This window comes from Macrobrachium nipponense, chromosome 27, assembly GCF_015104395.2.
Source record: "Macrobrachium nipponense isolate FS-2020 chromosome 27, ASM1510439v2, whole genome shotgun sequence".
NCBI lineage: Eukaryota > Metazoa > Arthropoda > Malacostraca > Decapoda > Palaemonidae > Macrobrachium > Macrobrachium nipponense.
In genome coordinates, this window is record NC_087216.1 from 10,858,972 (window position 1) to 10,885,765 (window position 26,794).

The 26,794-nt window shown below is 41.5% G+C and overlaps 1 protein-coding gene across 1 annotated transcript; it reads left to right on the plus strand.

Moving 5' to 3' along the window:
• Positions 1–5,105: 5,105 nt before the first annotated feature.
• On the plus strand, positions 5,106–26,794 carry LOC135200502 (tRNA-dihydrouridine(20a/20b) synthase [NAD(P)+]-like). The gene is given in 6 exon segments (XM_064229152.1): positions 5,106–5,286; positions 6,361–6,436; positions 7,082–7,264; positions 8,474–8,525; positions 8,527–8,592; positions 26,445–26,794. Coding segments are annotated over 6 exon segments (858 nt in total). The 5' UTR covers positions 5,106–5,120; the 3' UTR covers positions 26,760–26,794.

Genomic DNA, 26,794 nt, shown 5'->3' on the forward strand with positions numbered 1-26,794 from the left:
TTCAGCAAAATGAAGACATGTAGGCTATGTAGAGGTCTGGTTTATGTAAGTCACAGGTGCATGCCAGTCTGGAATGATAATGTAATACATATGATTATAGTATGTATGTTACATACATAACATGGTTATACATATGTAATATTAAAACATTAATAAAAAAAATGTCCTTACCAAATTCTAGTGGTTGGCTTGCTTACTGGGATGGCCATATGGTACATGAGAGTGGGTGGCTGGGCTATGGAGTGGGATGGGCAGTGCTTGGGAGTCTGGAATGATAAAAAAATATAAAAATGATAGTTAATACTACTGTAACTACTGCACATGTTATTACTGTTTGACATATGTAGTGTGTAATACGTATGTTCAATATAAAAAATGAATTCTTTTACCTGAAAGAATGGAGAGGTGATACTACTCGTATCAACTGATTTGGGCTCTGGAGAGGTGATACTCGTATCAACTGATGAGGGAACATCTACATCTGGAAAGAATGATAGGGTACATAAATATATTATAAGGTGGATGTAATTGTAGCATATGTACACTTTTAATAAAATTTCTATTAGCAATTTATAAAACATTTTATACAAATTTGTTAAGGATCCTTACCTGATGTATAGGGCGAGGCATCAAAACCATGGAAAGGCTCAGGGTCATCTGGGTCACTGTCACTATCAAAGGGGTCTGAAATGGAAAAAAAAAAAAAAATAATAAGGTTATGCAACATCAAACACATTGTACCACTATGTAAGTTAGTGTACGTATGTATGTAGGGTGGTAAAACAATTTCCAACATGAAAATGAGAAAAAATGAAATTGCTTACTGACTTGTACACGTGCAGGTGGGCGCTGATACAGAGGGTCCAGGTACAGGGGGGGATCTGGAACTGTCACAGGTAGTACAGGGAGATCTGGAACTGTCACAGGTAGTACAGGGATAAATCTGGACACTGTCACAGGTAGTACAGGGGGATCTGGAACTGTCACCACTTCTGCAATAAAATTACAAATGATGAAACTTAATGAAGTTACAAATTTACTCTTACATTTAGTTGTTACATTAAAAAATTAACACATTTTAATATATGTACACTATGTAAACACATAAATTAGTAAAACAGTTTCAGAATTCCTTACAGGACTAGGAGTGGGAGGTGGTGGTACTGGAGACTTGTGAAAGAAAGTGTCAAGCCTGGACTGCACTTCTCTCTTGTCTGCTTCTCCTTCAGGGTTCTCCTTGTAGAAAGTCACCAAATCCATGATTCCTCTCTTGATTTTGTCAAACCTAGAAAAACGTTAGGGTCTTCTGCCTCAAAAGAAGCCAAGGCTCTCTCCAGATGAGTAAAACCCTCTGACAAGCCTTTCACAGTTAATGACCTGGGTTTTGGCTCTGGTGCCGCCTCCTCTTCCTCATCATTTGTTGTTCAAGTTCTAGTAAGTCCTCTGCAGACAATTCCTCTCCATGGGAAGCCAGCAGCTCTGTTACATCATCAGGTTCAAGATCTAGTTGCAGCCTCTTGCTTAGCCCTACGTCTTCCTCGTCACAGTCTCGACGTCTTCTGCCTGGTCAAAGCCTTCAAAACTGTGCACTGTGGACACAGTTTCCTCCAGGCCCCATTTAAAGTAGTGGCGTCTTCACCTCGTCCCAAGCACTTGCAATGTTCTTCACTGCATCTGCAATGTTGTAGCCCTTCCAGAATTGCTTTAGTGTCAACTCCTTGTTAGCTTCATGGCCCTCAAAGCAAAACGTATGGTCCTTCTAAGGTAGTAAGCCTTGAAATTTGCTATTACTCCCTGGTCCATTGGCTGTATCAGCGATGTGGTATTGGGTGGAGGTACACCACCTTCACATTAGGATGCATGTCGCTCAAATTTGAAGGGTGACCAGGGGCATTGTCCAGGACTAAGAGGCCTTAAAAGGCAGACACCTTCGAAGTCAAATACCGCTCCACTGCTGGCACGAAAATGGTCATTGAACCAATCTTCGAAGACCATTAAGGTAACCACGCCTTCTTGTTAGATTTCCAAATCACAGGGAGTTGACTCTTGAAAATGCCCTTGAAAGCCCTGGGATTCTCGGCCAAATACACCAGCAAGGGCTTCAGTTTCAAATCACCACTTGCATTGGACCCCAAACAGCAAAGTCAGTCGCTCCTTTCCAGCTTTATGGCCAGGTGCTGACTTCTCCTCCTTGGAAAGGTACGTTCGATTTGGCATTCGTTTCCCAAAATAATCCAGTCTCATCCACATTAAAGACAATTGGTCAGCCGTGTAACCACCATCCTTAAATTATCTCAGCCAAACCACCTGGAAAACTTTCTGCTGCTTCGCTATCAGCACTAGCAGCTTCACCTTGCGCTTCACTTATGCAAATTTGCACGAGCCTTAAAACGGTTAAACCAACCTCTACTCGCGGAAAATTCACCACCAGCACTGCCTTCGCCAAACTTTGTCACTACTGCCTCATGCAGCGCTCTAGCCTTCTCCTGGATCACACTTAAGCTCACCGGAACACGTCGCTAGGTTCTGGTCCTCCAGCCAGATCATGAGCAATTTCTCCATTTCAACAATGCTCTGGCTACGTTTGCTTCTCGTTTATCACCGTTGACTTCAAATCGTGGCAGCATCCTTAACGTGCTTCAGAATACGTTCCTTATCCTTCACAATGGTGTTACCACCGTGGTTCCTGCTCAAGCCTAAAGAACGGCCTATTTCGGTGTTAGTTTTCTCCCTTCTCCGAACGCTTTATCCACCGTTTCATATTTGACCTCCATCGTGATGACCTTCCTCTTCTTGGATGAACTATCATCGGAGGTAAGTACTTTGGCGTTTTTAGGAAGCCCATTGTAAAATTAGCGAAAATGGCAAGGAATTTCTTCAGCAACGTCATCAGCACACAACTAGTGGAATGCAGGCAGGCACGCGATTGAAGTGGCGTCCTTTCGTATTGTATTGTTACGCTTGGCGTCCTCGACCGTCCGAGGTCGTTGTTGCGGTCAATTTAACCATACAGTTTTATAGCGTTAATTAATTTATGCACCTCCGCTCAAAACTAGTTCTGCATATGAGGTATCGTTAAAAAGCATAACAAAACGTCGTAACCTTGGAATTTGTGTTGTAATCTAACCAGAAACTTAGTTTTTTTAATTATGTACTGGAAACAAGCAATGATTTTTTCATTATATTTGCGCTTTTGGACTGTTTTAAAACTGCGCATCCCAAGCTAGTGTATTCATTCGCCCGCAAACTAGTTCCACATATGCGGCGTCAGTAAAAAAATTCAAAAAATACGAAAAAAAAAAGTGTCAAAAATCATCATGACCTCAAAATTTTTGTTGTAATGTAACCAAAAACATATTTTTATTATGTACTGTGCTAAACTATAAAGGATTTTTATCATAGCATGCGTTTTTTAAAAGCGTCGTTAACTCGGAGCGTCGGAAGCGTCAGCGTCGTAACCTCGGAACAAGCGTCGTAACCCAGGACGGAATTTCCATTGAATATTTAAGAAAAAGCGTCGTAACCTCGGAACGTCGTAAGCCGGAACCGTCGTAACCCGGGGACCGCCTGTATATATCTGTCAGGTAAGTATGTATAAAACTTTATTGTAACATGACAATATCATTTTATTATGAAAACTTCATTTAACAGTAGGTAAGTACTGTATCCAAATAAATTTTATTGTGAAAATCCATATAAAGAAAGATTGTGAATTTGACTTGCACAGATGTTTGACATAAAGTGCATTTGACTTATGGCGTATCACACTAACGGGCATGCCCATCGGGCACTTCCAGAAGTTCTGGCTGCGTACTTGGTCAGTCAGTAGAGTGGAATGGGTTATGGAAACTCTGTGTTTGCCTATCATGCAGTACCTGCTAGTGTTGACAAGGCCTTACACGGCTGTTTGACTTAAGTGATAGGGGCATCAAACATCAGATTTTTTTTTTCTGTTCTCCATATAGGCAACAGCCATCCAAAAGAAAGTTTAGTATGGCTGTCAAAGTACTGTCGCCGCAATAAACCTTAGGATGCAATCAGACTTAAGAACTTCATAGTGGCCCTGAGAATATTCACGTTTCCTGCCCACTTCAAAGTGGGTAAAACGTAAATATCGTATATCAGTGCAGCTTGAGGCAGCAAAGTTTTCCTGCCTACCGAAATCCTCTCCGTCTCTCATGACCTGCGGGAGGGGGGAGTTATCCTGAACCTCCGTTAGGCACCTGATTACTGTAATTTTGCACCTGCGTATGAGACGCACCTGTGCACACTATCAACTAGTATGCCAGGTAAACCACTTTCCATTGTCAAGAGGACATAATTGTGACTATGTATAAAGAGGGCAAGTCAATGACAGCCATGTCGAAGGAGTTATGAGTCTCTAAAAATTTGGTCTCCATTTGGTGTACCAGAGCTGAGGAGAGGGAACTCAAGGTGGCAATGCAAAGGAAGAAGTGGTCTGGATGTCCACAGAAAATATCCGAGATGACTGATAGCTTGTTAAAGCGTATTGTAATGGTAAATCCAAGTATTACTAGCAAAGAATTGAAGCAATGGAACCCTGAAGTGTTTGGGGGAGGTGTCAGGATGCACCATACAATATTGCCAGAAGGATCTTGATCTCACCTGCCATAGGGGGGAAAAGGCTAGAAAGTTATTTGAGGATATTGGAATTCAGCTTTATGAAGAGAAAGCTGGGCTCTATGGATACATATTGTCCTCTGTGCCGTAATTGATTGCTGCCATAGAAAATGTTTAGCGTAATGTGTTGGATGATAATTATATCAAGGAACTGTCTAATTCAATGAAGAGAAGAATTGAATTTGTTTGAAGGGATAAGAGAGGAATGCCTAAATATTGAATAAAACCATAGGGAAGATATGGCTAAATATTGAATAAGGAGTATTGAGTAGAATTGCGTTTGATTTCGACCTTTGTTTTATTTAAAATTTGTTCTTTATTTTCTCCACACGAGTCCTAATATTTTTCAGATATCTTGGTAGTACGTACTAAGATTAATTGTTTATTTATTTATTTTTTTTTTGCTGTGAAAGTTTATTAGGGTATGGCTATTTACATACTTAGTTGATTTTATAAAAAATTAAATTTACTGGATTGGTATGGTTAAGGTACACTTTATGAATACTCAATTTTGTCTTTGCAGGCTTGCATTCAGGAGCTTAGTAAGGAAATATGGATGTGATCTTTGTTTCACACCCATGATAATATCAAATAGTTTTATCCAGTCAGTCAAGGCAAGACATAGTGATTTCACAACTTGTAAAGGTAAGTAACAGAGTAAAAGTTCTACTAGAATTTTTAATGCACAGAAACATGAATCCCCATCAATTTGAAGACAGATTAACAATTTATCCTTGAAATTGTGGAATTGAAGGACACGCTTTCTGTTAACAATGGAGTAAGGCTATAATAAAACTTAGTGTTGACTTAGAACATATTGCTAATGACAAATCTATATATTATCTCTTGAGATAATTAAATATGTAAGTACAGTAATAGGTAAATTTCTTGGTGGGTATTATGGTTGGATGTTGTATGAATTTCACATTATATTGTTAGTCATATCCTCTTAAGAAGTATTCTCAGGTCCTGCTACACTAATTTTAGTAATCTAGCAAATGAGAAAATTGGATACAGATATAGCAAATATCCAGGATTGTTTTAAAAGGATGTTTAATGATGTTTTGGTGGTAAACTAAGTACCAAACTTCTAAGTCTCTTCATGCTAATGATACCATGTCCTAAATGTTATACTTACTTAAGAATTCATTATAATGATTAATTCAAAACAAGAGTTAGTTCTAATGATTAACTCAAAACAAGAGTTAGTATTCTATAGTATAGTGGCATTGCAGAAACCAAGCTGAAATTGTTACCTTGGGGACAGTTATTTACTGTAGGCTTAGTAACACATTACTGACTATCTCTTTAATCTTTACCACTATTGATTGGTTGAACATACATCTGAGAGAGAAATGTCTATTAGTAAAAAGTGTTTTGATTATAGTTACCAATAATTATTTAGAATAAAAGGCTGTTACATACTGGGATATGTTGTATGCAGACTATTGTTACCAACTGTTAAGTGCTTTGCTTAAAACAAGGTTAGGAATAATAGTTGAATTACACTACTGTAATATACTACAAATTTGAAAAACTTTTTTTTACTTCCTTTTAGTTGAAGTTTGCTTTAGTGCTTCCTCTTGGTGTTCAGTCTACTAAATAATTAAACCCTGATACCTATTACATAGTATGCTCAGCATCTAGGATACTTTGAAAAATAGTAATTTTAATGATGTTTGTGGGCAGAGTAAGTAAGTACACATTTTCATGTTTCAGAGGATCGTCCATTAATAGTCCAATTTGCAGCTAATAATAGTGAAGAATTGGCTGATGCTTCTAGATTGGTAGCTCCGTAAGTATTTACAAAATTCAGCTTGGTATTTTATTAGTTATAGGACATATTATAAGACCTATTTGATTTATAGGGGTTATGGAAGGAAAACCTGCAGTTAATTCTAATTCTGATGTGATATCCCCATGTCAGAATTATAAATGGTTTCATGATAAATCCATTACTTAAAGAGCTAGCCCTTCAGTCGTGGCCAGTGAATGTTTGCTTTAATTCTTCCTTATTTCATTAATGGAAGATAATTATCAATTGTATAACTTTTGAGCTAACAGTTATCCAGTCAGTGCGGAGGAAATTATATTCTCTAGTGTAATAATTCTAGCAATAATTTTTGTAAGTACATTTGGCCCCTACTATACACAGGTAACTTGATCTAAGACCTCCCTTGCAACCCTGAAACCCTGTATGATCTCTAATCCATTGTGTAACTACCTGCCAATCAATCAAACTACCTGTTTATAGCTGTATAAACTCCAATATCCTTGTTATAACAGCCATTATTAGTTGTACTGTAATGCAAAGAATACACAGAAATAATGGATACAGTATTTCTGAAAAAGTACAGTAGAATTAAAAACGAAAAAGAATTTAAACTAATGTAGTCCTAAGAGTTTATTTCTAGTTCAGTCATTCTTAATATATTTTCAGGTATTGTGATGGAGTTGATTTAAATTGTGGTTGCCCCCAACGTTGGGCAATGGCTGAAGGCTATGGAGCATGTCTCATCCACAAGCCTGAATTGGTAGCAGACATGGTCCGCCAAACTCGGAATTTGGTGGCTGATCCAGACTTTACTGTTTCTATCAAAATTAGGATTCACAAAGATTATAGGTAAATAATTATTTACTTTCTATTTTCAGCAATGAGGGATATGTACTATATATATAGATAATTTAAGTTGAATACAAGAATGTTTTAATTTTCTAAGTTCAAAGTACGTACAGAGAATGTGAAGTAGAAAAACTTATAAATGTACTTGAAGGCTGTATTTTAAAAGGAATACTTTGATTATTAAATAATTTTGTATTCTTAGTTCAAAATTACATTGTTTTTAGTGGTTTATTAAACCAATAATTCAAGACTACAGTATAATCAATTTTAATTTTCTAAAGTTATGAAGTTTTGTATCTTGTCTAATAACCAATTGAGGTTCCTAAGTGCAAAGGTTTTGTTACTTGGAAATTTGTTTGTCACTGAACACAAGCAATAAGATGGTAATCTTAAGTTGCATATGTGTGTAGGATTAGTTTTAGCTTTCTGTTATTAATTACACTCGTATGTAAAAGAATGTTAATTTTGTGGCACTAATATCTCAGACCATTTTTATGCAGCACTCATGCTCATATCTCACACCATTTTTACCTTAATAATGTTTCGAAATTTAGGGTACTTATCCAGTACATCTAGTTCTGAAATAATCAATAGAGTATAAATGGAACTCATCATAGATCAAGATGGTGGTTCCTCAATTTTGAAGTCTGGAAGAGATTCTTTACACTATAAAAAGCATCATCTTTGTCAATTACAGTAAACTGTAAATACGGAATGGTATTTAACTATCTAAGACTGCAGTTTATTATGTAGTTTACGTTTTATAATAACAAACGTCCATGGTCATCCACATGAATCACGTCGTAAGCCAAAAATCGTTGTAAGCAGGAACATCGTCAAAAATCCTAAGAAAACCTTACTTTTATGCTTTGGGTGCATTGAAAACTATGTAAACTGCATTCTTTTTGCATTTTTCATAAAAAAAACCTTCATATATTGATTATTTTGCATTTTTGGTGTCATATTTCATCTGCCAGATCAGTGTTGTAGGCGTCATAACCCTGGAAATAATTTCTGATGAATATACGTAATTGAAAAGTGCCTTAACCTCGGAACGTTGTAAGCCGAACCCGTCATAACCCGGGGACTGTCTGTAATAATAATTGCAAAAATTTCAATAAGAATTTGACTCGTGAATGTTTTATGCCAATTTTGGTAATGAATACCCTGACTGTTCTATTTTGCAGAAAAAACGGTGGAAAAAAAAAGGAATTTTGCAAGGCAAAATGGAAGCAGCTGGTGATCATTCATGACTGTGCATTGGAAGAACTCAGGAACAAAGAACTGAACCAGTTTGTCTGGAAGCTATTAGAGAAATAAAGAATGCGGTAAAATATACCTGTTTGTGGCTAATGGAGATGTGGAGGAACAATGGAAGATTGCTGTCCGAATACAAGAATGCAGTGGGGTGGGGGGGGGATGATGGTAAGGACTTCTTTTGCAGTTGTCTTTTTTTTTTTTTTTTTTTTTTTTTTTTTTTTTTTTTTTTCCATGGATTTCTTTATGCTGGTGAAATAATGGAAAGTATATGGCTTCCATTACCCTTAATTAAATGTTTATAGTCAATATTTACGTAGTATGATTTATCTTCATAAAGGTCTTTTAAAATGAATACCAGTAACAGTTTGAATTTTGGAAAGTAAAGTGTTGAGGCATGAGTGGTCAAAGTTTAAGAAGTTTCTGTAGTGTACTCAAAAGATCTCTTCAGAGGATGGTCTTCCTCATTTTTCTTCTTTCAGGTGTATCCGTTATCTTGTCATGATTTTATAAATGTTGTAATTTTATTTGGTACATTCTTTCCAAAATGTTCACAAACTGATCCTAGATAACCATATTTGTGTGGTATGACCCTGCACTTGACTCCTTGGGTGGGAGTCATGAGGGAGTCACTGGTCGCATGTCATGTGCATTACTTTTCCCTGTTGTATCCTGTCTTCCTTTACATTCCTAACCATAACCCCAAATACTTTAGAAAAGAATGTTCATTTTACACATTTTCAAAGATTTGAACTGTATGTCAGTGTATTTAGTAGTATTGGTTTTATTGTAAATTTAGAATTATGGCAGAATTTCAGATTTGACAGCATCGTGTAAGGTTAGGTGTTCATACGCAGAGCAAACCTTCAGTCGTAACAATGGGTTAATTGTCTTACACCAGCTGGAAACTGGTTAAAAACAATCAAAGATTGTAAAGCAAGGAATCTGTGGTATCTGGCAAACTCGTGCGTATACGAGGTGGGGAGCTGTGGAACACGATCAGGCATAGAACCCTGTGATGTGTCAGTCTTTCTTTGACTACCTTGGAGAGTAGTCGCTTGTGCTCTCCTTCCCAAGCTGGTTGCTTTGTTTGCCCATGATTTCTTTGCTTCAGTGTGTTTGTTTGTGTGCCTTGTTGATTATCATGAAGTCCTCCAATTCTTCTCGGCCTCTTCAACGAATGCGCCTGGGTATTCAGGGATTTCTGTGCTCCAGGGTTTTGACTGCAACCATTACTGATCCCCATACTACATGCAGTAGGTGCAGATTTAATTTTTGTACCATTACTAATCCTTGCCCAGAATGTCAGTCTTGGCCTAGGTCACAGTGGAGGCCATTCTACCAGAAAGTGTAGCATACTTCTTGGGAGGTTTTTTTGCAGTCTCATTTTGACAGTCCAGCATCCCTTTCTTCCAGAAGCGTTCCCTCTACATCGGTATTACCACTGTTCTCCTCCCTTTTCTTCCATCGATTCATTGTTGGAAGTATCGGGAGTTGCACAGAATTAGATTATGTTTAATGTAGCCCCCTCTCCCATGGGATATAATGTCCTTCCTGAGAAGGAGGAGGCTTCACCTTCTGCTAATTTCTGAATCAAACAAGATGGTGGCTGTTGGAGCATCTCTTGGCCTTTGGGGGTGCCTCCTCTTTGGACTGGCCTACTCCATTTTCTGGCTGCTCGTAATACCCTGGCCCCCTTGGCAGTCCCCCCACCTCCAGGCATTCACTACTTCGGCTCTCGTGTGCTGCCTCCTATCGGGACGCCTATATCAAAGTTGATGCTTACTGGGTCACCCTGTATTGCTCCGCCAGTGAGACCATCGACCAGCACTGCCATTCGAGATGTCTTGGTCACTCCAAGTATCCTCTCAACCTGTGACGTCAGCTGCGGTGGCGTCTCTACCTCCTGTTGTTGTGACGTCGTCTCCATCTTCACCCATGACGACATCACAACCTCTCACTGAGCCATTGGAGATGTTTCAAACTATGGTCGAGAGGCTGGACTTTTTTTCAAGAGGTATTTTGCTCCCTCTGGTAAAAAGTCGTAGAAGGAGTGATTCTTCTTCTCCCTCTAGCAAGTGACGTCTTAGGCCAGGTATTCATGTTCGGGTTTAACTATCAGTCGGACAGTCAACTCAAGTTCATCGCCCTCATCGCCCTCATAACCCCCTAGCCTTCATCGTGGCAACACCACATTACAGAGATGGAATCTCCTCTAGGTGATGTAGAGATAGATCTATATGGACTAGCTGCTGTCTTGGCTTACTTAACCATTAAAAAGAAGCAGAAAAAGCATAAAAAAGTATGGTGTAAGGATTGGTTGCTGAAGAGAGATTTATATTCTCACACAGTACTAATGGATGAGATGAGATAAGAGCATGGGGATTGGTTCAATTATTTACGGATAGACCGTGCAGTCTACCTGTGCCTAATTTCACTAGTAACACCATCCATAAAAAGACAAGATACTTGTATGAGAAAATGTTTTAAGTCCTCATGAAAGACACAGCCACACTACGGTACTTGGCAACAGGAAGATCGTATGAAGATTTGAAGTTTTCTGTTACCATTTCCAAACAAGTTTTAAGGACCATTTCCAAACAAGTTTTAAGGGCAATCATCCCTGAGACTTGCAAAACAATTTGGAAGGCACTGCAGAAGGATTAAGTGAATGTAAGATAAAACATCATAAAAATTTATATTTTCATACAATCAACTTACCTGTCAGATATACATAGCTAAGACTCCGTCGTCCCCGACAGAAATTCAAATTTCGCTGCCACTCGCTACAGGTAGGTCAGGTGATCTACCGGCCTGCCCTGGGTGGCAGGACTAGGAACCATCCCCGTTTTCTATCATATTTTCTCTGTCGCCGGTGTATCAACATTGTTGTTATTACCTCCTGACCTTGGATTTTTTTTTCAACATTTGTTCAACTTTTTTCGGCTTTTTGGTGACGTATTTGGATCGTGTTTTGGCATTCGCTACTGTGGACTGTTTTTGGAATAACTCTTTTGGATTTTTCTCAGTATGTCTGATTCTAATGTGAGTGTGAGAATGTGTGTGAATGTAGGCTGCAGGGTGAGGATACCGAAAGCTTCGGTTGATCCTCACACTGTATGCCGTAATGTAGGGGGGTTCAGTGTCTGCTATTAACACTTGTAAGGAATGCGAGGGTTTGAATGCAGAAGAATGGAAGACTTTGACTTCTTATTTGAAGAAGTTAGAGAGGGATAGAGTTAGGACGACTGAAAGGTGTGAATTCAAGGCCTATTGAGCCTTTCACTGATAATTCTAACCCTACTACTGTAGATTCTCCCTATAAATCTCATTCTCAGAGTGTCTTTTCGGATTCGGCATCGGAAATCGCCAATCTGAAAGAGAATATTCGAGACATGAAATCCAAGATGGCGGACTCGAAAGGTAAGGATAGTGATAGTGAACATTTTAGTGAAGTGAGTCCTATCAGTGTGTGGGAGGGGCGTTTGATCGTCCCTGCGGCGCTCCCAGGCCTAGACCTCTTCCAAGCTCACATGCCCAGAGGAGAAGGAAAGTCGAAAGCCTTAAGGAGGTCGTGGGGAATCCCCAACGGTCAGACGTCCCTTCAGCTAGCTTTGACTTCATGGCAGCCAGCTCAAGGGCGCTATAGAAAAAGAAAAAAAAGCGTCCTTCGCGAGTGTTTCTCGTCCTCTCCCTCTCCCTCACCTAAACGAGGGTGGAAGGAGTCGAACTTATCGAGACCCAGCTGAAGCGTCATATGAAGCAAGACATTGATTCAAGCCCGGAGCGCTCTCGGATGACGACCCCCGTCTGCTATTAAGAAGGCGAAGGTGCGATCAACGTCATCTGACGCTTATGATGAGGAAGTACCCCATCATGCTTCTTCCCCGAGTGATGACGAGAGGCGTCATGCACTAGACGTCAGGAGAAGCGTCAGAAAGATTTTATTATTGCGGTTCAGGAACAACTGTCATCTCTTGTGGGAGTTTTAGCGCCCCGTCGAAAGGACGTGACGCTTCCAATTAAGAAGTCCTCGTCCTCTCGCACCTGCTCGAAAGACGTACTTTTTTAGAAGTGAACGTCAATTCAAGCGGATCTTAGACGTGACGCTCCGTCCAAGATTGTGACGCCGAGTAGGAAGCCCTTAGAGAGCGAAGCGTCTTCCAGACGCGAAGCGTCATCAAGACGTCAACAAGAGACGTCATACATGACGCTCGGAGAGCGGGAAGCGTCATACAAGACGTCTTCTAAAGCGCGAGAGAAGCCGCAGGTTGCGACGCCTTCCAAGTCATCAAAACAAAAAGGGAAAAAGGAAAAGACTTTCTTTATTCCCTTAGCCCCACCCCTCTCCGATCAGGAGTTTTGTCTCCTCCAGAAGAGGAAAGTTCTGAAAGGAGAACAGAAAACTCAGGATTTATCACGAGTTGGAACAAAACTCGGATGATGACGATCATGGAAGAGAGGGCTTGTCCAACTATAAGGTGTTGACTACCCTGCTTCTGGAGGAATACGGAGACGAGTTGACTCCGGCTGCTCCTCCTTCTCCGCGCTCGCTCTTTTCGAGTGCGAAGGCGAAGAAGCCTTCGTCTTTTCTGAAGATGAAGCCCACCATCTCGATGAAGCGGGCTTTACACGCCTTAGACGCCTGGATGAAGTCGAAGAAGACTTAGTCAGGACAGTATTTTGCATGCCTCCAGCAAGGTTAGCTGGGAAAAGAGGCATATGGTACAAGACGGGGGAGGATATGGGTATCGCTCTCCCTTCTACTACAGAGTCAGACTTTTCGACTTTAGTTGACGCTTCAAGGCGTCCAAGTCTTAATTCTGCTCGCATTACATGGAGTATTTCGGAACTGGATCATCTCCTCAAGGGAACTTTTCCATGTATTGGAAGTCTTCAACTTCTTAGATTGGTCCCTTGGGGTGATGTCCAAGAAAGCTCGAACAGATTCGCAGGGAATCGAACCTGAAGGCCCTGTTATGCATTTTGTCTTGCATCGACAAAGCAGTACAGGATGGATCTTTGGAAGTCTCTTCATTATTTGGAGCAGGTCTTTTGAAGAAAAGGACAGTGTATGGCGCCTTCTTAACAAAGGCAGTCTCGCATGCTCAGAGGGCAGACTACTACTATATGCACCTCTGTCGGACTATTTGTTCCCTTCTAAGTTTTAGTGAAGGACGTAGCTCACTCTTTAACTGAGAGGCGACACAGGATCTTCTGACGCAGTCAGCTAGGAAGAAGAAACCTGCTTTAGTTTCGGACAAGAAACAACCTAGCACTTCTATGCGCCCTTTCGAGGTGGTCCGATCTCCAGACCTCCCGCAAGAAGGAAGGCTCCAGAGAGAAGAGGTAGGTCCGCCTTTCGTCCCTTTAAAAAAGGGAAAATGAAACATTTCTCCTCCAAGCACCAGTAGGTGCCAGGCTCCTGGGATTCGTGGAGGCCTGGACACTGATAGACGCAGACGCGTCTTCACTAAATATCATAAGGAAGGGATATCGTATCCCTTTCCTGAATACTCCGCCCCTAACGTCAATACCAAGGAACTATCAGCCAAGTACAAGGATCCTGCTGCTGAGGGATACTCTTCGATCGATGGTGGAAACAAATGTGGGACAGAGTGCAGTAGAACTAGTACTGGATCAAAACTCCCCGGGGTTTTACAATCGCCTTTTTGTTTTTTTCTAGTGGCGAAAGCCTCGGGAGGCTGGAGACCAGTACTAGACGTCAGCGCTCTGAACAAATTTGTTCAGAAGGAGAAGTTCTCCATGGAGACTTCTGCTTCAGTCCTAGCGTCATTACGACAAGGAGATTGGATGGTGTCTCTAGATCTCCAAGACGCCTACTTTCACGTCCCGCCATCCACCCTTCTTCGTGGAAAAGAAGAAGTACTCCGTTCATGACGGGGGGAAGGATCTTCAGTTCAGATCCTTGTGTTTGCGGCCTGTCCAACAGCTCCTCAGGTCTTCACAAGCCTGATGAGGAATGTGGCGAGATTTCTTCATCTCAAAGGAGTGAATGTCTCGATGTACCTAGACGACTGGCTCATCAGGGCCAGATCGGAGAGACAGTGTTTGGAGGAACCTAAGTTAACTCTGGATTTGACCAGGCGTTGGGATTGCTTGTGAACCTCGAGAAGTCTCGCTGACCCCCCAGATCAGGACCTAGTCTATCTGGGGATTCGATGGATTCTCGGGGTTTTCGAGTTTTTCCTTCGCAAGAGAGAACCGCAAAAGGTTTGAGGATAATCTCTCTCTTCTTAGAGAAGCAGCAAACGTCAGCGAGGAATGGTTGAGCCTTCTGGGGACGCTTTCCTCGCTGGAACAACTTCTTCCCTCTCGGAAGACTTCATATCCGTCCACTTCAATTCTTCCTCAAGAAGTCTTGGAGCTGGAAAAACGACAACTGTCGGACGTTTTTTTTTTTTCCCCATTCCAGTGGAGGTAAAGGCACACCTACAGTGGTGGTTGCTACCTCTGGAAGAGAACAAAGGGATCTCTCTAAGATCACAGAACCCAGACCTAGTGTTGTTCTCCGACGCGTCGGAGACGGGTTGGGGGAGCGAACTTAGGCTCGGAGGAAGTGTCAGGCACCTGGGAACCAGCACAGGTGTCCTGGCACATAAATTGCAAAGAGCTCTTCCCCGCCGTACACCTGGCTTTGAAAGAGCCTAGAACCTCTGGTGAGAGACAAGATAGTGCAAGTAAACGTGGACAACACCACCGCACTTGCCTACATTCGGAAAACAGGGAGGGACACACTCCTCGTTCCTTTACGAACTCACGAGGGACCTATTACTTTGGACGTCTCACAGGAACATCTCCCTGCTGACAAGGTTCGTACAGGGAGTAAGGAATGTGAGGGCGGACAGGCTCAGCAGGAGGAACCAGGTCCTTCATACAGAATGGACTCTGCACGAGGAAGGTGTGTCTCGATCTCTGGTCTCTGTGGGAACTCCTCATGTGGATCTCTTCGCAACATACATTTCAAAAAGGCTCCCAGTGTTTTGCTCGGTCGTGGAAGACCCAAGAGCAATTATGGTAGGACGCCTTCCTCTAAAACTGGTCTCGAGTGGACGTTTTACGTCTTTTCCCCCATTTCAAAATCCTGGGGTTAGTATTGAAAAAGTTTGTGGCGTCAAAAGAGACGAGGATGACTTTAAATAGCCCCCTTTTGGCCGGCCCAGGAATGGTTCACGGAGGTGGTAGAGTGGGATCGTAGACTTTCCAAGATCTACCAGATAAGGACGGATCTTCTCAAAAACACCACACTTCAAGAGGTACCATCAAAACCCCTCCAAAAACCTTCCCCGCTCTCGCTCTGACTGCCTTTCGACTATCGAAAGACTTGTCAGAGCGAGAGGCTTTTCTCGCGAAGTGGCAAGCGCGATCGCGAGAGCTCGCAGAACCTCCTACTACGAAAGTATACCAGTCGAAGTGGGAGGTCTTTATTTAAGGTTGGTGTGTAGAGTCAAGAAGTTGTCCCTCCTCCTCTACCTCTATAGCGGAAATTGCTGATTTCTTGCTATTCCTGAGAGTAAAATCCCATCTAGCCGTATCCACAATAAAGGGATACAGGAGTATGCTCTCGGCTGTATTCAAGGAACAGAGGTTTAGATCTGGCAAATAACAAAGATCTCCACGATCTCATAAGATCTTTTGAGACTTCAAAGTCTAAGGAACCAGTACCTCCGAACTGGAACTGGACGTAGTCCTCAAATATCTGTCTTCGGATAGATTCGAGCCTCCGCATGCGGGCATCAGTTTAGAGACATAAACTAGAAAATGCCTATTTCTTTTATCGTTAGGCGACGGCAAAAAGAATTAGTGAGTTACAAGCTCTGCAGGATAAAGTAGGATTCAAGGGAGACTCAAAAAAAAAGGCGATTTGCTCGTTTAAGACTCTGTTTTAGCGAAAAACGGGAATCCCACGAATCCCTGGCCTAGGTCATTCGAAGTCAAAGGAATGTCTAGTCTCGTAGGCAGAGAAGCAGAGAGGTCTCTATGCCCTGTTAGAGCTCTGACGTTCTATCTCAGAGGAAAGCGTCAGTGGGAGGCTCCTAGACAAGGTCTTTGGTGCGGTGGAGCGGAAAAGACCCCACAAGACTGATGTCAAAGAATGCCTCTAGCGTTCTTTGTAAGAAACGTCATTACGGACGCTCATAAGGTCTTGGTCCACTGACGAACAATTACAACTACTGAGGGTAAAAGCTCATGAAGTAAGAGCGGTTGCGACGTCTCTCTCGTTTTATAAGAATATGTCGCTTAAAAACACATTATAGATACGACATATTGGAGATGCAACTCAGTATTTGCATCTCATTACTTGAAAGACGTGCGTGTGACGTATGAGAAGTGCTTTTCTCTAGGTCCTATCGTATCGGCAGATACGATTCTGGGTACGGGAGCCGACACCAATCCTTAAATGTATATACTGTTCTTCTGTTTGGATATGGTCGAGAATCTCTTCGAACAATGGAGGATTCAGGCTCGCACGGGCGGCCCGTCTATGTTGTTTTCATAAGAGAATTCTCGTCATATCCAGTTAGTTGAGTATAATTTTTTTTGAAAAATTATGTATGTGTGCGTAGTGGTTTTTGAGTTCACGGTTGTTGGTACGAGTTCGGGGATAACTGTAACAATCCTTAGTTCTAACACATTGGGTTAGGATCAGGTGGTCGGGATTGGTTTGTGTGCTCCTTCATAAGGTGTATTGTCATATAAGTGGATCAGCACCCATTGACAAAGTCCTTTTAGGCTCTGCTGAGTAAGTGGGTAAGACCCATCGGCAGACCCACAAGAATAACTTCTTGTTCCAATGATCACATATCTCCGCTAAAGTTTCTTGAGGTGATGCAGGACTACTGGGCAAAACACCCACCAGTCTACCACCTATCAGGTAGGAAACCAAGGTTTTATTTTATACCTACAACATATGTTGTTTACCTGTCTATTCCATATAGTAGCTGTCTCTTCCCTCCACCAACCGAAGGGTGCCAATCAGCTATGTATATATCTGACAGGTAAGTTGATTGTATGAAAATGATATTGTTATGTTACAATAAAGTTTCATACATACTTACCTGGCAGATATATACAATAAAGCCCACCCAGCCTCCCGCAGGAGGACAGGTGGGAAGAGAGAAAATATGATAGAAAACGGGGATGGTTCCTAGTCCTGCCACCCACAGGCGGTAGATCACCTGACCTACCTGTAGCGAGTGGCGCGAAATTTGAATTTCTGTCGGGGACGACGGAGTCTTAGCTATGTATATATCTGCCAGGTAAGTATGTATGAAACTTTATTGTAACATAACAATATCATTTTTATTTTGCAAAAAAAAAAAAAAAAAAAAAAAAAAAAAAAATCTTTTAGGCCTGTACGTACTATCAACAATAATGAATAGTGGCAACCTGTCAAGAAATTGTTGGTTGCCTGTCCACACTTGCGATCACCCGTCAGTCAGTTGAACGAACTTGAGGTAAATCCATTAGTTCATTAGATCTGGCGAGTAGACTTGACTCCACCCACAAACTGTCGCCCACACGTATGTTTTAACGTCGATTTCAATGAACTGATGGAGACTGACAGGTAAACCTGAGCATGAATACCCTGCCTTACAGGGTATTCATGCTCTCTCCTCCATCTCCTGCTTCTTCTTCTCCCTCTCCCCCTCCTCACCCTCGAGTCAAACACTGGAGAATTTTGGACTTTGTGGCTTTGTCATCTGCGAGTGAGATGAGTGCTTCGCTGACTTCTCTACACGACCATGTCTTTCCCTTACATACATGTAGTATGTGACCATGGAAGTGTTAGTCCTCCATCTCAACCATCTCCGTCTCCAGTACCTGTTCCAGTCTGTTGTAAAGGTGAAAAGGCTCTGATTAAGAGGTCAAAGGCACCTGCTATGACAGTATCCTGCACCTTCCAAAGATTCTTCTCTCTGCAAACATGTTGTGGTTGACGGTCGAGAATGTGAGGCAACTCTGGTCTGTGGACATGTTTCTTGTTTGCCTTCTAAAGACCGGGACCTTAGGAATCAGTCTCCTTCAGGAAGTTCGCTTCGCTGTTTTTCCCTGTCTCGAGACTGTACTTGCGTGTCGTTGCATGGCCATGTACTTGACTTGTCACACGTCCATGTACGGGATTTGTCCCGGGAACATACGTGGTTCGCCGCACAAACATGTAAATGGTTTGGCTCGAGACCATTTATGTACAGGTTTCTTTGCATGGCTATGTTCTGGAGCCCTCTGTTTCAGGATCTTTGGTAGTTAGGGTCTCCACTCCAACCAGCGGGAGCATGATGCCCGGCTTCTTAGGGAAGTCTCTCCAGTGCCGTTAGCAAAGGATGAGGATCCTTCCATGCTGTTGCCTTTGCGTCGTTAAGTCTCTTTTGCTGTAACCAGATGAGGGAGAGAGCCAGGAGTCGCTGTCTTGTTTTCTCAGAGGTTATTGATCTCATTTGTGAGTTCGATAATCTTGAGTGTAGAACGCAGACTCGGCCTTCTATGACCCCTATGGTTATAGTAAAGGCCTTGCTAGGTCCAAGGCTAGATACTGAGGCTTTGTTCGAGCTTCCCTTGTCAGGACATGCTCTGTCTATCTTGCAGTATGTTAACACCTTAGTTTCAGACTTAGATGGCTCTCTGTGCTCCAATAAGTCCTCTCAAGTTCCTTTCTCCTCCTCTCTTGTGGCATAGGAATACCTTAATTCAGACATGATCCGTCTTAAGCATGGTTTGACCCTGGATCAGGTTACGTCTGAAGGTCCATCATTTGTTCGCCAGAGGCCTTTGCTATGGAGGCTACTGCTTCTACCATCTTCCAGACAGTGTCCTGGTTGGACTTGTGGTCCGCTGCGGTAGCCAGGATAGGATAGCGTCGGATCGAGCTGACGGAGGTTCAGTCAGTTCTTCCGCCTTTGTCAGGCTATTGTAGTCTGGGACTAAGGCCATTTCATATCAAGGCTATCTTACTGCAGCTTTGTGGGCAACCTCCTCCTGGCTAGAAGGAACATGGCCTTGTCAAATTGAACACAAGCACAATACTATAGAGGAGAAAGCAGCCTGAAGTAGTCAAAATTATTAGAGGCTGTTTTCTCCTCTACAGTATTGTGCCTGTGTTACTCATGTCCAACTGAACTTGCTTGCTGTCAATGACAATACAAAACAGAACACAAGCACAATACTGTAGAGGAGAAAGCAGCCTGTAATAATTTTGACTATTTCAGGCTGCTTTCTCCTCTACAGTAGAGGCAGTCCCCAGTTATCGGTGATCTGGTTTTATGGTGCTTTTCTAGCGTAAGATTGGTGATTTATGGTGCCATAACGTGACAAGTTCCGGTTATCAGCACCATAAGGGTGTTTATGGCATGCCGAAAGGGTGCTTATGGCGCTGATAACCAGTTATTGGCACCATAACCACTATTATAGCGCCATAAATCACTGACTTTCAGTTACTTGTGTTCTGTTTTGCATTGTCATTGACAGCAAGCATGTTCGGTTGGACATGAGTTACACAGGTGTTACTGGTAAGGGTAATGAATATGATTCTATTCTAATTTCATCTTGATGTGAGATTTTAAGGAGTGGTCTAATGAAAATTAATACAGGCAGTCCCCGGGCTATGTCAGGTTCAGGTTATGTCGTTCCGGACTTAGAGCGCTTACCTCACGGTGCTGTTAACCCTGAGTTTTCGGCACCGTAAGTGGATTTATGGTGCCATTACTCAGACTTGCCGCACTTATGGTGCCGTTAATGGTACTAGAAGTGCTATTTATTCCCATTGTAATTATGACGATTCGGGTTACGGCAATTTTTGGCTTACAGCTCGCCGCCGGGGACAGAATCCCCGCAAGAAAGACCAGATCCTGATAGATAAAATAGTCATGAACAATAGTAACAGGAGAAAAACCAAACTAAGTATGACGAGGATTGACTACAAGAAAACCTTCGACATGATATCGCCCATGTGGCTAATAGAATGCCTGAAAATATATGGCCCAGAGGAAAATACCAGCTTCCTAAAAAATGTAATGCGCAAGTGGGATATAAAGGCTCTGGGAAAAGACTAGCGGAGGTTAACATCAGGAGAGGGATCTTTCAAGGCAACTCACTGTCCCCACTACTCTTCATAGTAGCTATGATTCTAGTGACAAAAATACTGCAGAAGATGGATGTTGGGTACCAACTCAAGAAAGGAGGCTACTTAATTAACCATCAGATGATCATGGACAACATCAAGCTGTGTTGTAAGAGCATCAGTGAAATAGAAAGCGTAATCAAGACTGTAAGTATTATATCTGGGGACATCAGGATGGAGTTTGGAATAGAAAAGTGCCCCTTGGTCAACATATAAAAAGGCAAAGTGACAATGACTGAAGTGGATATTGCTGCCAGATAGGAGTAGCTTTATATGCTAACACCAGCACAAGATCAGGCCTGAAGAACCAGATATGTCCAAAGAACAATAGATGGAAATAACATCTCGCCCTTATGCAGGAAGTGCAATATGAAAAATGCGACCATAAACCACAGAGCATGTGAATGTCTTGCACTTGTACAGAACCAGGAAAAAAAAAGAGGCAAAATCTATCCACTGGAGCCAATGAAAGAAACACCAGCAGATCCAGTGCTAGAAACACCAGCTAGCTTGCAGTAATAAGTGGTACAAACACCAACCTGAGGGAGTGATAAAAAACTATCAGGCAAAGATCATCTGGGACTATGGTATCAGAACATATAGGTGATACGTTCCAATAGACCAAATGTGAAGTTGATTGATAAAATCAAGAAGAATGTATCACTAATTGATATTGCAATATCATGCGACACCAGAGTAGATAAGAAAGAAAAAAATGTCAAGTACCAAGACATGAAAGTAAAATTAAGAAGGCTAAGGGATATGCCAGTGGAAATTGTACCCATAATCATAGTAAAACTAGGCATGATCCCAAGATCCCTGAAAAGGAACCGGGAAAAACTAGTTGCTGAAGTAGCTCCAGAACTCATGCAGAAGAGTGTGCTACTAGAAACAGTGCACAAAGTGAGAAAAGTGATGGACCCCTAAAGAGGCAGGATGCAACGCAGAACCACACACTATAAAAACTACCAAGTTGAATGTGATAGACCTCCCCCAAAAAATAATACAGTAGAATCCCTGTATTCGCAGGGGGTTAAAATCCCTGAATACTTAAAATCCCTCTAGAAACTTAGAACTGCCTATTTTGTAAGTTAGAAAAAAAACTAAAAATGCTAATACCTGAGTATTTTAATAGTTTTATTGTAAAAAGTGCATTTAGTCATGAAAATAGGAAAATATAGTAATTTGGGAATATTTCTCAGTGAAAAATACAGCGAGTAAGCAAATTTTCTGTGGATAAGGGGTTTGTATGATCCATAGAAAAATCTGCGAATTGAGTCCACAAATAACTGTTGTTGACTATAATATAATAAATGTTAGTCATGAAGGGGCAGCAGCTCTTGATAAAGCATTGGAGTATTAATATTTCCTTTATGGACCTATTTCTGGAGCTTAGTTAGGAATGTCTTGTATTATACAACTCGGTTAAGTACGTAAAGGGAACATACATGTTTTAATTTAGTCATCTTTTGTGAGTATTTCTTTGAACATCAAATGGTTTTGCAAATGTCTCACTGCTTTAGTTCTTGGCTGCTGTAAGAGACAGTTTTTTTTTAAAAACCTGTCCTGTTCATTGTTAGCTTCTGTTTTTTGGTTGAAGAGTATTTTTAGGAAGCTTTATAACTCATTTTAGTTATGTTTATCCTTTTTATCTTTTTTGGTGTTGGTTATGATTTTTGAGATGTAGATGTCCTGATATTTTAGGGTTTAAGTGTCAGTTTGGCATGTGCAAGGTTTATGTGTTATTTCAACTGTGCTTTTAAGTTTATTGTTGTGTGTCATTAAATATTTTAGATGGTTGTCTTGATCTGGCAAATTGCATGTGTTCCAATTGTCTTTCACCTTGGGTATTCACTGTGTTGGTTGAATATTTTTGTCAGAAAATTTTATTCACTTTCATGGTTGGATAGTGTATTATTATTACTTATTATTATTACCATTAGGCCGTCAATTGACTGGGTAATCAACATTGGGGCTGGTCAGTCATTGGATGGGTGACCGCTCTCCTCGACGTTGATTCCTTGGGAAAGGATATTTACCATAATTTCCTCAGTCTACTCAGCTGTAAATGAGTACCTAATCCTGATGGGGTAGGGACCAGCTATGGATTAAATAACAAAACTCGGCAATGATGGAAAGAAATGAAGGATTAAACGACAACGACGTAAATGGAACCTCTGGCAACAGAGGAGCTTCGTCCGGCAGCCAGGTATTCAGCCCAATTGAAGGGGAAGACAGTCAGGTACTTGGAGGTCGTCATCCAGCAACTGACCACCACAATGACAGTAACCAACAACCAGAGACTGAAGCTACAGAAGCAAAGCAGAGGAAGAAATGGAAAAGAGAAGAAAATAAGGAAATATGGAGATGCTACATCAGAAGCAACCCGACGGAGAGAGGATATAGAAGAAGGTTGGTCAACATCTGGAATGAGAGGAATAACACCCCCCAAATAGAGCAGAGGCTGGCAGACCAAGTAAGGAACATAAAGAAAAAGAACTGGGTCTCCCCAACAGAAAGAGAGGAATTGGAAAGGGAAATGACACATGGCAGCAAATTACAAGAAGACGAACTGAGAGACGATGCCACAGAAGACGAACGACAGGGATGATGAGGTATCAAACAACGACATATGAAGAAACACTGACGAAGTAACAGACAGGACAGAATGGGTAGAAACGATCAGAATGGATGAAGCCAGATACAGAGAGAACAAAGATCCCCTATATGAAAGCCTACAACACCAAGAAATTAAGGGAGAAAACAATTGAGGTCAATGAAATAATGAGACTAATACACACCACCAATATCACAAAAACAAATAACTTGATAATTGCAGGAGCAAGATTAGTAGCAGAACTAATGGGGATACGAACACCAACACCACCAGCACAACCAACCCAAACAGAAACCAAAAGAGCAACCTTCTTGGAAAAGGCGCCTGGAAAAGCAAATCATGGTGATGAGGTCTGACTTGAGTAAACTGAAAGAGATGGCAGAAAAAAGGCTAAGAAGCAAGAAAACAAGGGAGGAACTGAACAAGAAATACAAAGTACATGAGAGAGGACTAAACAACACAATAGAAGATGTAAAACAGAAGCTTAAGGCCAAAGCACATAAGATCCAACGGTACATGAACAAGAATAAGGGATACCAACAGAACAAACTATTTGGAACCAACCAGAAAAGACTATACAGCCAATCAAGAGGGGAAGACAACCACCAAGAAATTCCTGAAGCCGAACCAAGTAAGAGATTCTGGGAAAACATCTGGAGCAATCCGGTATCGCACAACAAACATGTAACATGGCTCCAGGCAGTCAAGGCTGAAGAAACAGGGAGGATAAAACAAAGATTCACTGACATCACGACAGACACAGTCAGACACCAACTAAAGAAAATGCTCAACTGGAAAGCCCCAGGTCCCGATGAAGTCCATGGATACTGGCTCAAAAACTTCAAGGCTCTACACCCAAGAATAGCAGAACAACTCCAGCATTGTATCACAAATCACCATGCGGCCAAATGGATGACCACAGGAAGAACATCCTTAGTCCAGAAAGACAAGAGTAAGGGAAATATAGCCAGTAACTACAGGCCTATCACCTGCCTACCAATAATGTGGAAATTACTAACAGGTATCATCAGCGAAAGGCTATACAACTACCTAGAGGATACAAACACCATCCCCCACCAACAGAAAGGCTGCAGAAGGAAGTGTAGGGGCACAAAAGACCAGCTCCTGATAGACAAAATGTTAATGAAGAACAGTTGGAGAAGGAAAACCAACCTAAGCATGGCATGGATAGACTATAAGAAAGCCTTCGACATGGTACCACACACATGGCTAATAGAATGCCTGAAAATATATGGGGCAGAGGAAAACACCATCATCTTCCTCAAAAATACAATGCGCAACTGAAATACAATACTTACAAGCTCTGGAATAAGACTAGCAGAGGTTAATATCAGGAGAGGGATCTTCCAGGGTGACTCACTGTCCTCACTACTTTTTGTAGTAGCCATGATTCCCATGGCAAAAGTACTGCAGAAGATGGATGCTGGGTACCAACTCTAGAAAAGAGGCAACAGAATTAACCATCTGATGTTCATGGACGACATCAAGCTGTATGGTAAGAGCATCAAGGAAATAGATACCCTAATTCAGACTGTAAGGATTGTATCTGGAGACATCAGGATGGAGTTTGGAATAGAAAAATGTGCCTTAGTCAACATACAAAAGGGCAAAGTAACAAGGACTAAAGGGATAAAGCTACCAGATGGGAACAACATCAAACACATAGATGAGACGGGATACAAATACCTGGGAATAATGGAAGGAGGGTATATAAAACATCAAGAGATGAAGGACACAATCAGGAAAGAATATATGCAGACTCAAGGCAATACTCACTCAAGTCAAAACTCAACGCTGGAAATATGATAAAAGCCATAAACACACGGGCAGTGCCAGTAATCAGATACAGCGCAGGAATAGTGGAATGGAAGAAGGCAGAGCTTCGCAGTATAGACCAGAAAATGAGGAAACATGACAATACACAAAGCACTACACCCAAGAGCAAATACTGACAGACTATACATACACAAAAAGAAGGAGGGAGGGGACTACTAAGCATAGAGGACTGCGTCAACATCAAGAACAGAGCACTGGGGCAATATATGATGACCAGTGAAGACGAGTGGCTCAAGAGTGCATGGGAAGAAGGACTGATATAAGTAGACGAAGACTCAGAAATATACAGAAACAGGAGAAAGACAAGCAGAACAGAGGAATGGCATAACAAACCAATGCAAGGGCAATACATGAGACAGACTAAAGAACTAGCCAGCGATGACACGTGGCAATGGCTACAGAGGGGAGAGCTAAAGAAGGAAACTGAAGGAATGATAACAGCGGCACAAGATCAGGCCCTAAGAACCAGATATGTCCAAAGAACGAAAGATGGAAATAACATCTCTCCCATATGTAGGAAGAGCAATACAAAAAATGAAATCATAAACCACATAGCAAGTGAATGTCCTGCAATTGCACAGAACCAGTACAAAAAGAGGTATGATTCAGTAGCAAAAGCCCTCCACTGGAGCCTGTGCTAGAAACACCTGCTACCTTGCAGTAATAAGTGGTATGAACACCAACCTGAAGGAGTGATAGAAAACAATCTGGCGAAGATCCTCTGGGACTATGGTATCAGAACAGATAGGGTGATATGTGCAAATAGACCAGACGTGACATTGATTGACAAAATCAAGAAGAAAGTATCACTCATTGATGTCGCAATACCATGGGACACCAGATTTGAAGAGAAAGAAAGGGAAAAAAATGGATAAGTATCAAGACCTGAAAATAGAAATAAGAAGGATATGGGATATGCCAGTGGAAATTGTACCCATAATCTCAGGAACACTAGGCACGATCCCAAGATCCCTGAAAAGGAATCTGGAAAAACTAGAGGCTGAAGTAGCTCCAGGACTCATGCAGAAGAGTGTGATCCTAGAAACGGCTCACGTAGTAAGAAAAGTGATGGAGTCCTAAGGAGGCAGGATGCAACCGGGCACCCCATACTATAAATACCACCCAGTCGAATTAGAGGACTGTGATGGAGCAAAAAAAAAAAAAAAAAATTAATAATAAGATATTGTAAGTAGAAATTCTGACTGATTTTAATACCTTTTCCTTGGTATAAAGAGTGTGACTTATGTTCCAATTTCATGGCTTGAAAGAGTCTTTGGTCCCTGTGCCTTGTCCCTTATCTTAATATGTAAGTACATATCTGCCTTTCTATTTCTTTGTTCTCTCCTAAAAAGACTTCATTGTTTACAGGTGTAATGTCAGCAAGAGGGATCTTAGAAAACCCAGCTATGTATGCTGGTTATGATTCCACACCCATTGAATGTGTTAAGGACTGGGTCAGTACAGCTCTTTCCACTGGCACTCACTTCAGCTGCTTTCATCACCATTTGATATACATGCTTAACAAGTCTCTCACACGTGCAGATAAGAAATATTTCAATGTTTTAGGGAGCATCCCAGGAGTTTTGAATTACTTGAGTGAAAAATATATGATTGACTTTACATAGCACACTAAATTTTCCTTATTAAAGTCTGCATCATA